The sequence below is a fragment of the Peromyscus californicus genome, unplaced genomic scaffold (assembly GCF_007827085.1).
Source record: "Peromyscus californicus insignis strain IS unplaced genomic scaffold, ASM782708v3 Scaffold_6__1_contigs__length_162567912, whole genome shotgun sequence".
Lineage (NCBI taxonomy): Eukaryota > Metazoa > Chordata > Mammalia > Rodentia > Cricetidae > Peromyscus > Peromyscus californicus.
Window position 1 is genome coordinate 47,826,647 of NW_026294584.1, and position 12,608 is coordinate 47,839,254.

A 12,608-nucleotide genomic window follows, 5' to 3' on the forward strand; every position below is an offset into this window, starting at 1 on the left:
CTTCTACCACAAGCACCTTTATCTGCTGAGCCATCTCCCTGGCCCTCAAGTTTCTCCAAGCAGATTAGAATGTACAGAGGCTGAGATGGTATCTGCTTTGTTCGCTACGGTATCCCAGAACCAACAGTGGCTTGCTGGGCCACCAGAGCCCTGCCACTGCTGGCAAAAGCATTTGTCTCATTCTTAACACAGAACAGATCGGGTTACAAGGGGGAAAACTTGACCTCAGCACATGAAAAACCAGCTAGGTCAGCTACAAAGTAGATCACTACAGTTTATAAAGTGCATCCTTTCCTTTCATCCTAGGGTATGTTCTTACTTTACAGGGAAAGAAACCAGGAATCGAATAGTTAGAGTGACTTGGTTGAAGATGTTTGACGGATAAGTGATGGGATAAGCGTGAGGACCCTGCTTTTCCAACTCCTGAGCCTAGAACTTTCCAGGCCTCAAGCTCCTATTCCCTTCAAATATGTGACAAGATTTTCACTCTTTCTTTTTCTGAAATGGATGGTATACAGTTTCCCTAAGTTGTATGGAAAGTTTGGATGAATTATTCCAATGTCTCTTCCCACTCCCATTTCCAATGAGGCCATGACCTCTAACTGAAAAGTGACCGTGATAGAAGTTTGTAAGCTGACAGACCTGGAATTGTGTCCTGACTCTGCCACTGACAAGCTAGGACCTTGGGACACCCTGAGCTACCCTGTCTTATTTTCCTTGTCTGTGAAATAGTATCTATTTTGCAGGATTTTTTTGATGACTAAGTAGATGGCTGTATTCACAGTGGCTGACACATCACAGGCACTCAAAAAGCAGGAACTGTCATGCTACATTGATTGCTTACAAGGGGATATCAGGACAGTAACACAAAGGATTCCTTCCATCTTGACCACCCTTCCTGGAAACAGGCAGGGGGAGCCTTCATATTCATTTACATATTCAAAAGAGGAAGGTTTTGTTAAGTGACTTACAAGATGGTAACATATCACCTTTAAAGGAGACTTGTCCAGCAGGATGGCAGTCTAAACATTTCATACAATTTTTCTAAATTAGATGTCATGAACTTAGGTGATTGCTTGTGGTTCTGTTTTATAAATGAGGAAACGGAGGCAGGTAGTAAGTAAGATTAAGTTCTCACTGATGGAAAGTACCCCTCCAGAGTGCAAACCCAGGCAGTGGACTCCAGTGCTCAGGGGTCCTCTCTTCTGAGCACCCCAGAAGACTGGATAACATACATGGTAGAGTTAAGGCGCCTCTGACTGCTGCTCTTGCGCCCACAGCACTAGAAGCAGATTGTGATGTGTTGCTATTTGCTCTGTCTGTCTCAGGAAGAGAAGAGGAGGCTAAAGGAAGAGATTGAAAAGAGAAGGGCAGAAGCTGCTGAGAAACGCCAGAAGATGCCAGAAGATGGCTTGTCCGAGGACAAGAAGCCATTCAAGTGTTTCACTCCTAAAGGCTCTTCTCTCAAGGTATTTTTGTCCCAGAAATTCTTATTAAACTTCTCTTCCGGTATCATAGTAATGTGATTGGAGCCCCTTTGTTTTTTGATCATCCAAGACTTCCTTTGCTTCGTTTAACTCTTTGCTGTCCTATGTTAATCTGTTCAGGCTACTATATCAAAACATCTTTTTGACTTGGTAACTTATAAATAACAGACATGTATTGCCTACAGTTAGTTCTAAAGGCTGAAAAGTCCAAGATCAAGGCACTAGCAAATTCAATATCTGGTTCTTCGTAGATGACATCACTTTCTTGCTATTCTCATCCAGTGGGATGGAGAAGAAGGGGCCATCAAGCTCCCTCTGGCCTCTTTAAGAAGTGTACTAATCCCATTCATGAGGAGTCTACACTTTGGGGACTGACTAGCACCATATGAATTTCAGAGGGCTACAGACATTTGACCACTGACTCTTTCAGATGCTTTTCATGTTAATGTTGTGATTACTAAAAGCACAACTGGAATTATTCCAATGCAAACTGCAAAGCTATTACTGTAGGAGATGAGCTGCAACGTGGATAGGGTCCTTTTTCCAGGAGAGGTAGGTCTTACTACTGCCTTCATGGAACAGCCCCTAATGCTTAGGACAGAAGTTCTTGTCCAGAGAAGAGAGAAGGAGCAAAAGAAGCTGAAGCCAGGGAGACCATGGAGTGGTTGAGATGTGGGGGGAAAGGCAACAGACTCCATCGGTCATTTATTACCAAGTCTCTCCTTTCTCCTTGGCTTTGAACACCCAGTACACTCACTACCTTATGTACTGAAGGTATTTGAGAAATATTTGCAGATGAATACTGAGTGAGTGAGTGAAGCCTCAGCTAACCTTTAACATTCATATCCTGTCTTCATCTACCATTAGCCTAACTAGACTACAACCATCAATAATGGGGAAAGTCAGTGTTGAGTCTCAACTAGGCTCCCATGGCTACATGTACATGGGTGTATGAAAGTAAACAAAAGCCAGTCACCTCCACTTTACAGTCATGGCCTCTTTGTCAGAATGTTTTTTATGTGTATGTGGGGGTACACATGTGTGAGGGGACATGTATGCATGAATGTACATACCTGTAGAGGCCAGAGGTAAACCTCAAGTGTTGTTCCTCAGAAGCCATCCATCTTTATTTTTTTGAGTCAGGTTCTCCTCTTAGCCTAGAATTGCCTGTCTCCAGAGCTGTAATTATAAACAAATGCAACCTCAGTTGGCTTTTTACATTGGGACCTGGGGTTTGAACTAAGGTCCTCAGGATTCTGGGACACATATTTTACCAAATGAGCTGTTTCAGCTGCCCTCAGAATTCAAATAATTTCACTTAGTTTTTATGATGGTGTGGATGCTAGTCACAGGTTGGTTCGTTCATTTGGAGACAGTGCCTCACTATGTAGCCCTGGCTGTCCTAGAACTTGTTATGCAGAACAGGCTGGTCTCAAATTCACAGAAACCCACCTGCCTCTGCCTCCTAAGTGCTAGAATTAAAGGCGTGTACCACCATACCCAGCTTGGTTACAATTCTAATACTTCCCAAAGTACCATTGTGAATTGGGTAATATTTGGTTAATCACAGACCACATGCACAATACTGGTACATAATGACATTGTAGGTGTCTTAGTTTCTATAAGTAGGAACAAAGCATGATGCTCACACAATGAAATCACCCAATGGACAATGTATCCTTGTTGCAAGGAAATCCGTGACTTTTGTACTTGGACAGTCATCTCAGGGTCTGCTGTGGGAAAATTCAAGACCTACACTTAACAAAAATCCATTCGGCTTATACTTCTACATCATTGTTCTTCATTGCAGAAAGTCGGGACAGGAGCTCAAACAGGGCAGGAACCTGGAGGCAGGAGCTGATGCAGAGGACATGAAGGGATGCTGCTTACCAGCTTGCTCCTCATGGTTTGCTCAGCTTGCTTTCTTATAGAATCCAGGATCACCAGCCCAGGGATGGCACACTCACAATGGGCTGGGCCCTCCCACATCAATCACTAGTTAGGAAAATGTCCTACAGGCTTGCCTACAGTCTGATCTTATGTGGAGGTATTTTCTCAACTGAGGCTCCTTCCTCCCAGATGACTACAGCTTGTGTCAAGTTGACATACAACTATCCAGCATACCAATCTAAGCCAGAGTAGGAGTTTATTTTTTAATATCTGATATTTATAACATAACTAATCCGTGCTGCATACTGTGAGAAAGAAAAGTGCAAAGTGAGGTTGCTGCCCCTTGATGGGAATCTAGTTGACTGCCTCACGGAAATGATTCAGGACTCACAAAGGGAACAACATCCAAGCCAGTGAGCCCTCAGAGCACAGCACAAGGCCTCCAGTAAGCCAGCTCCATCTCTGAACACTGAAATTTGAATTTCATGTACTTGTTTTATGTCATGAAATAGTTTTTCAACCTCTTAATAATGTAAATTTTTGTTAAAAATGGGGGCTGGAGAGATGGTCAGGAGTTAAGAACACTTGTTGCTCCTGCAGAGGGCCTGGGTTCAGGTCCCAGCACCCACTCAGCAGCTAGCAACCATCTGTAACTCCAGTTCCAGAGAACCTAACACCTCTTCTGGCCTCCATGGGCAATGCATGCAGACATACATACATGCATGCAAAACATCAATACATATAAAATAAAAAAAAAATAAACCTCAAAAAGAGTGCTTAAGGCTGGACATGGTAACACACTCCTTTGATCCCAGCACTGGGAGGCTAATGCAAGGGGATCATCAGTTTATGGCCAGCCTGGACTACCTACCTAGTGAGTTCCAAGCCAACCTGAGGTACACAGAAAAACCCTGTCTCAACAAACAAATGCAAAACAATAAAAAATGTTTTCCTTTGATTGTTTGGGAGCTTCATGGCAAACCCAGTCTCAACCGTAGCTTGAGAATCACTGATCAACCAACCAGAAGAACCCTCCCTCCACTCTGGTTATCTCTGAGCAGTCACAGGGTGCAGCCTGTCCCCAGGTCTGCTCTCTTGTTCCTGGATCAACAAATAAAGAAAACAATGTTCTCTCTTCCTTCCTTAACATCCCTCCCAAGATGAGCCTTCCTTGAACAGTCCTGATAACACGAGAGCAGTCACTGAGACTTCTAGATCCTATCTACTCTGATTTCTGGAGAGACTGGGCTTCCTCCCCTTTTCAGTCTTTAATCATCTCCTTTCTACCAAGCCCCTCAGTGTCCTCATTTCTCATGTCTATCCTTCAGGTACATTCTTTTCCTCTGAACTTCCTAGGAAGCCCCTTTCTGTGTTCTCTCTCATGGAACTGCACATGTCAACAGCCATTTAAAGTCAATGCATAGAAAGGACCAGAGCGTTTTTAATTTCTACATAATAGAGATGAGCATGTAGGAATACACTATGTGCCACTTGTTTTGATGGCATGCTCCTTAAGGAACTTCCTGGGATTTTCCTAAATGCAGCTTATCCTATAATGGAACCCAATAGCTAGCCATGCTCTCCAGACTGCAGCTTTGGTTATAACTGTTCTAACAGGTGGTACTGTATAATGCCAATGGGAGGGGAACATTTGAATTTTGACCTCAAAATAATACTGAATGGTATATTTTTGTATTACTTATGATTTCCACCATTTGGGAAATTCTAAACATGAGTTCTCATTGCTTGATTGTGGTAGCAATGAATGATAACATATGCAAAGAATAAATTTTAAGTAGATTAAATCTAAAGGTCTTTGATGTTGTTTGTGTTTGAGTTCATTGATGGAGAAGTGGAGTGTGAAGTAAAGAAAATACACAAACTAATATCTAAAACTAGCAGTATTATCTCTCCCTTAAGTCTGTTGAGACAGTACTGCTAGCTCCTGGTCATCAGGGGCACCAACGTCCCTCCTTAAATTCCTTAAGTATTGTACAGTGTTTAATTCATAAACTCCACGCAAACTGATTATTTAGAGCCGACTGTTAAGGCATTTCCCAGCAAGAGTCAGTAAATGGAGGGTGGGTCCTCACAAAACTAGAAAATGAAGTCAAGCTGGATTGACTGTTCAGGAGGAAGGGGAGTGTGACAGGGCCTGTGGCTTGAGTTGGTGTGAGAGCAGGATGACCCGCGTCACTAAGATGCTGGCAGAGCCACACACAAAACACAAGCCTCAGCTCTGCTCTGTACCGACTACACTGTACTTCCTGCTATCCTCCGTACCCTAAGTCTCTGTAAAGTATTTGAGTTACTGAAAAAACAATTCCCCTCTAATTCATGCATACCTCCCCTCACTTTCATAAGTTCACTCGAGAAATTGTAAACTACAGAACTCACTTCAAATATCAAAACTTCTGAAAAGCCTTCTCCCCCACCCCACCCCACTTTGTCTTATGGATGTAGCATCATGTTCCCATCTTTAATATGGTACCTACCACTGACATTTAAATGTTTTATTTATATGCTCTCCTAACCTACTAAATGTGCATTCTCCTTAAAGGACCTTTTGTTCTCTTAGTCTGCCAAGGAACACACATGCTGAAAGGCTCCAAATCCTACCCTGTCCAGGAATCTACTATAGTAAGCTGCCCTAGGTCGATGGACTTCAGTGCCCGCTTCTCTCAAATCAATCTGGATAAATGGAACAGATTACTACAGACTGAGTAGTTATCATTGCCGGGTGTGATGGCACATGCCTATCAATCCAGCACTTAGGACACTGAGGCAAGAGGATCAGGAATTCAAAGACAGCCTACACTACATAGTAAGACAAAACAAAAACAAACAAACAAAAAACCTCAAGCAGCTAAACCGAGTAAACATTTGTTTTCTACAATTTTGGAGACTGGGAAGTGCAAGGTCATCAGTATGTCAGCTCTGCTGATTCTGGAAAGGGTCCTCCTCCTCCTCCTCCTCCTCCTCCTCCTCCTCCACAAATGGGCACATTCTTGCTGTCTCCTCAGGTGACAGAGACCAGACAGTAGGCAAGCTCCCTTGTCTTTTTCATCAGTGCACTAATGCCATTCATGAGGACTCTACCCTCCTGACACAATTACCTTCCAAAGGACCCATTCCAAGTGCCATCACAGGAGATTTGGATTTAAGTACATGAATAGTTTGTCATTGGTTTATGTTATGTAAGACCATCTTACTAGCTCTTTCTTGCTTCCAAAACTTAATGTCTCCCCCCAACCCCTCTCTCTGCATTCTTTATCCTCTTCCAATCCTACTCTTTCTCCCTCGGTGTCAAATACATTATTCCTAGTTTTCTCCCCATCTGGGTGCTGTGCCCGTCACTGTAATGCCCTCACATGCTCTGTGGTGCTTTTATTTACTAGGTTCAGGAATGATAGTGGTGTAGTTGAAGGGCACTGTGAATAAGCTACAGGCCACAGAGCAGGACCAAAGGAGAAACTTGGGCCATTCTGGGTATGCCTTGCCTTCCAGGAGTGTTCTGAAGCTATTTCAAAGGCGCATCGGTGTAGTCTCCATTTAGCCATGTCTCATTCTGTAAGGCTTCAGAGCTTCCCACTGTTAGGACTTTTGCACATACTGTTCCCTCTGCAAATTCACAAGGCTTCTTCTTTTCTATTTCTAGATAGAGGAACGAGCAGAATTTTTGAATAAGTCTGTGCAGAAAAGGTAAATACAATTGACTGTTCCGTTGAGACTCATCAGCTATAACACACGTGGAGAGATGTCTTTTGTCTCATATTTTCATGTCTGTGCTTATTTGGCAGTGGTGTCAAATCTACTCATCAAGCAGCAGTAGTCTCCAAGATTGACAGCAGGCTGGAGCAGTATACCAACGCAATTGAGGTGAGCGCTGTTCCCTGGCCACAGTCCTGTAAAATGGAAACGGGCTGTGACTACATACGTGGGCACAGAAACACTCAGGGTGACGAATGAGTCTGGCACCCTGATAATATTACCATATTAATAATGATCTCCACAACTATGAACTAGCTGTGGAGAAACAGTAAGAAAGATGCATAGGGACTCTTGAGTAGATTGTTTTTAACACTTAACAGTCTACATTTTCTTTGAAGTGAATGGATTCAATGAATAGATTTTCTTTTAGATTTTTTAATTTTATGTATATGAATGTTTTTGCCTGCATGTCTATATGTGCACCCCTGGAACTGGAATTATAGTTATGAGCCACCATGTAGATGCTGGGAACTGAATGTGGGTCCTCTGCAAGAGCAGCAAGTGTTCTAAATCACTAAGCCTTTTTTCTCTAGTCACTAATGAATAGATTGATGGATGTATACATCACAAGTAGTCACAAGTACATCTTGAATTTTGTTTGCAGAAACCTCCTATTAATAAATATAGTAGCATGAAACAACATCAAGATGAGAGACAACTTGTGTTTAATCATCATTTTACTTGGTTGGTTAGTATTTAAAGGATCATATAGTTTTATGCTTCTGTCAATTCTGTTTTCTATTCAGTTGACCTGGGAATTTGATTATGTTTGGAAATAATGTGTCTTTCTCATCAGAAGCTGAAAGAGTAGCATCACTGATCAAGATGTGATGCTGGGCTGGGCTTTGCATGGCCTTGAGTGATGGTTTTAACCTGTATCAGAGCATCCTCAGTGAAGTGACTAGCTTGGATTCATTTGCTTCTTCGCCTCTCCTTTGTACTCAGGGTGGAGATGCCTATAAAGTAGCTCACAAATGGGGAGAGAGGTTGAGAAAGGAGTCTTACGATTTATCGAGCACTTAATGAAGTTCTAACACCCAAGATGTGATTTTTTTTTTTTTTTTTTTTTTTTTGGTTTTTCGAGACAGGGTTTCTCTGTGTAGCTTTGCGCCTTTCCTGGATCTCGCGCTGTAGACCAGGCTGGCCTCGAACTCACAGAGATCCGCCTGGCTCTGCCTCCCGAGTGCTGGGATTAAAGGCGTGCGCCACCACCGCCCGGCCCAAGATGTGATTTTTATTCACAAGATTGGTGTCCACTAAAATATGACCAACTGCAGACAGTTCATTTCTCTGGTTGGATTGGTCCTGGCACTGACAAATGAAGCTAGGACGGTGGCCTCAGACTTGGCACAGATGTGTAAGGTCATTTTCTTATGGCTACTGAAGATGTTACTCATCCCTGCCCAACTATTGGCCACAGATCAGGACTGATGGAGAAACTTGTGCCATCTGGGCTTGTCTTTGTTGACTGCTGGGAAAGTTTCTCAGAGACACACCCTTCTTGCATATATCCTTTGTCCCTTCCAGTGTATTCTCCATGCTGTCCTGTCTCAGCCTTTCAGTTTTGAAGAACTTCACCACTTCAGGGCATCTGCACATGCTGTTTTTCTGCACAGAATGAAGACCCTTCCTATTCCCTTTCCCACTTTTGAGTCTGGTTATAAATCTTACTTCCTCAGAGTATCCTTAGCCTGACTGATGTCCCCAAACTAAATACCATTCTCCTGTTAGGTGTTCTCTTCTAGGGCTATACTGCAATCCATTACTTTCATAGTGTTTACTACAATGCAAAATAAGTACTAGTTAATATAGTGGCTACTGTCACTTAGCCTATCAAAATATAAGCTTGCTGTGGCTTATGGAACAAACTGGCTGGCTTTGACACACTACCAAAGTTCACATGCATAGTAGGTGCTAAAAACCAATCTGCTGGGCGATGGCTCAGCAGGTTGTATAATCACGTGGGACTTGCCTTGTAATCTGAAGGCTGGAGTTCAGACCCCCAGCACCCATCTAAAAGCTGGAGGCATGGCAGCCTGCATTTGGGAAGCAGACACGAGGACCCTGGAGCAAGTTGCTTAGCTAGAGTAGCAGAATCAGTGGCCTCCAGGTTCAGTGAGAGACCCTGCCTCAGTGTATAAAGTGGAGAGCAATCAAGGAAGACACTGGACACCAACCCCTAGTTTCCACATGCACACACACATACACACACGCACACACACACACACACACACACGCACACACACGCACACACACGCACACGCGCACACACACACACACGCACACCGCACACACACATACACATTTAAAAATAAAACAGAGCAAATGCCTATCTACTGGAGAGGCTTGGGGACTACCTTAGGCAGCAACTGCACAAGCAAAAAGAGCCTAAGTTTGAGCCCTAGGACCCACATAAAAAAGCTAGGCATGGCTGCACACATGTAATTCAGTGCTAAGGGGGCAGATACAAGTGAATTCTTGGGTGTCACTGGCCAGGCAAACTAGCTGAATCCATGAACCACCCCTCCCCTCAAAAAAAGTGGATGGCTTCTAAGGAACAGCACCTGAGTTTAAGACTTGGGTCTTCTGCGCATACACACACACATACACACACACACACACACACACACACACACACACACACACACACACCCCTCTGGTCTCCACATGCATGCACACATACACATGCAAACATGCATGCACATTTAAAAAAAAAACACCAAAAAAAAAATCTGCTGAAGAAATGGAGTTCTCTGTCACCTTAATGATAACTAGAGCCCTAAAAAGCATATTTCTTTTCTGAAAGATCATCTTCTCCAGCTCTGATGGTATGTGTGGAGAATCACATCATCAGAATGGAGTTGTACAACAAACAGACACTACGAATCCCTTTCAATGGACTTTACACCATGGCATTTTTAGTTGATTGTGTTGAGACCAGCTCACTGTGATTTTATGAGGACAAGCGTCTCAACGCTGTCTTAAAACTTATTTCCACATTTCAGGGAACAAAAGCTTCAAAACCTACTAAGCCTGCAGCATCGGATCTTCCTGTTCCTGCTGAAGGTGTCCGCAATATCAAGAGCATGTGGGAAAGAGGGAATGTGTTTTCATCCCCCTCGGCCTCGGGAACACCAAATAAGGTATAAGTATGGCTCTCATCATCGTCAGTTTTGAAAAGTGGATTTTTCCTCCATTTGTATTAGGAATAGCCTTCACTCACAACAAATGCAATAAAGAATGTACAATCAGCACTTTGATTTGAAAAAAAAAAGGCAAAATAAAGCAAGCTCATAGAGAATGTATTCATGGGGCTAGCCTGTGTACTCAGCTGTGGCCATGGACCACTAAATGAAGTGCTTGTATTTAATTATCAGTCATTAGGGTTGGGATGGGATGAGGGGACATGGAAGAAAAACTGATACACCTCTTTTTTTAAAGATTTATTTTTATTTTATGTGTATGGGTGTTTTGCCTGTATGTATGTCTGTGCACTGTGTGAATTCCAGGTGCCTGCAGAGGTCAGAAGAGAGCATAGGATACTCTGGAAGTGGAGTTACAAATGGTTGGGAGCCACTATGTGGGTGTTAGGAATTGAACCCAGGTCCTCTGGAAAAGCAGCCAGTGCTCTTAACCACTGAGCCACCTTTCCAGCCCCCTAATATTCTTTCCAAAGGGACAGAATCAATACAATAAATATACATTATTATAAAGGGGAACGTATTAAATTGGCTTATGTGGTGGAGGCTGGGTCAACCATGGCTGACTGCACGCTGGAGAGGCTGAGCACCCACTGAAGATGGCTGTTTAGCCCACAGTACTGGGTGCTTTGGCAGTCCCAATCTGGTGATGAAGGCCTGGGGGATACCTGGAGAGCTACTGGGCTTTAGTCCACATTGGAAGGGTGAAAAACTGGGTTCTTATGTCAGCGAAGGAAGGCTGGCTACCTAAACCACCGGGCAGATGCACTCCCCAGCAAGCTGTGAGGCACACAGGCAAAGCAGCGCTTCTTCACAACCTGGGGTGGGGCAGCGATGTCTTCCTCATCTTCTCTAGTTACTCCCTCAGTCAGGTTGCTAATCAGCCACTGCAGATTTAAGGATACCTTGAAGTCGGTCGGAAGATTTCCTAGGTAAATGTACTTTTTTTCTTTAGTGTTTGCGATGACTGGCTTTTTTGCAGGAAACCGCTGGTCTGAAGGTGGGAGTTTCCAGCCGGATCAATGAATGGCTAACTAAATCACCAGATGGCAACAAGTCCCCTGCTCCAAAGCCTTCTGTAAGTGAGCTTGGGGGCATTTCTGATTTTCTGGGACCTCACAACCTACATAGCAGAATAAAAGAGCAGCTGGCTTGCCTGCCTGGAAAGAAAGCTTTCTTAACCTCTGCCGCTGCTGAGCAACAACACACTGGTGGGTGTGCAGACCTAGAGCAGCTTGAGCAGCTGCACCATGATTCGAGATAAAACAGAGCCTGGCCTGTGCCTGAGCGAAAGGGAAACTTATCCCTAACACACGATGCTGGGGCAGTTCAACCAAGACCCTCTGCATTTCTCCCCTTTTTTCTTTGTTTATTTATTTATTTATTTATTTATTTATTTATTTATTTATTTATCTGTTTATTTGGCTTCTAGTCTATAAATCACACACAGGAATGTGAAATCAAAATGCCATGTTAGTCTGGTTACTTCTCTATTACAAGTTTCAAAACTTATTCCCAAAAGATTGTATATTTTGAGCTAGGCGGCAGTGGCGCATACCTTTAATCCCAGCACTCGGGAGGCAGAGCCAGGTGGATCTCTGCGAGTTTGGGGCCAGCCTGGTTTACAGAGCAAGATCCAGGACAGGCACCAAAACTACACAGAGAAATTTTCTGTCTTGAAAAACCAAAACCAAAAAAAAAAAAAAAAAAGATTATATGTTTTGAGGCCATGTTTTCTAATTTTACCTAATTTCTAAAACTTCACACAAAATAGTTATTTAGTAGCTTTTGAAATAATTGCTATTATATATAATATAAATTGAATAATTTGTTATCAACACCTGCAAAGGAAAACCATAAAAAATTGAAACTAGAAAATTGGAATACTCCTCCCCTACATACACCATAACCAGTAAAAATGAAAACTACAAAAATTGGCTTCATATTATTTTAGACCACTAAAACTTTCTTATTTACTAAGTATAAGCTAGTTATACGAATATTACTTTAACTCTTTCATTGAATATATGTAATTGCCTTAGAGTTGTTACTAGAATAAATAAACCATTTGTGTTCCCCATTCAGCATTCTCTGCTAAGCTGGCTCTGTAGTTTTATTGGTATCAAGGGAGCAGAAAGTGAATTGCCATAACCCACATTCATTGTTTTTAAGTGATTTAGAGTGTGTGTGTGTGTGTGTGTGTGTGTGTGTGTGTGTGTGTGTGTGTGTGTGTATTTGAGACAGGGTCTCTCTACATAGC

The 12,608-nt window shown here is 42.9% G+C and overlaps 1 protein-coding gene across 9 annotated transcripts in view; it reads left to right on the plus strand.

Annotated features, from left to right (window-relative positions):
* Positions 1-12,608, plus strand: part of Cald1 (caldesmon 1) — a 189,862-nt gene that overhangs the window by 168,153 nt on the left and 9,101 nt on the right. For all 9 annotated transcript variants that reach the window (XR_008214574.1, XR_008214573.1, XR_008214576.1 and 6 more), the window contains 5 exons: positions 1,329-1,469; positions 7,036-7,079; positions 7,178-7,256; positions 10,154-10,291; positions 11,331-11,426. Coding sequence is in view for 3 of the 9 variants with exons in the window: in XM_052721739.1 (XP_052577699.1) it covers positions 1,329-1,469; positions 7,036-7,079; positions 7,178-7,256; positions 10,154-10,291; positions 11,331-11,426 (498 nt within the window). In the remaining 6 variants the exon portion in view is untranslated. The remainder of the gene's footprint in view (positions 1-1,328; positions 1,470-7,035; positions 7,080-7,177; positions 7,257-10,153; positions 10,292-11,330; positions 11,427-12,608) is intronic.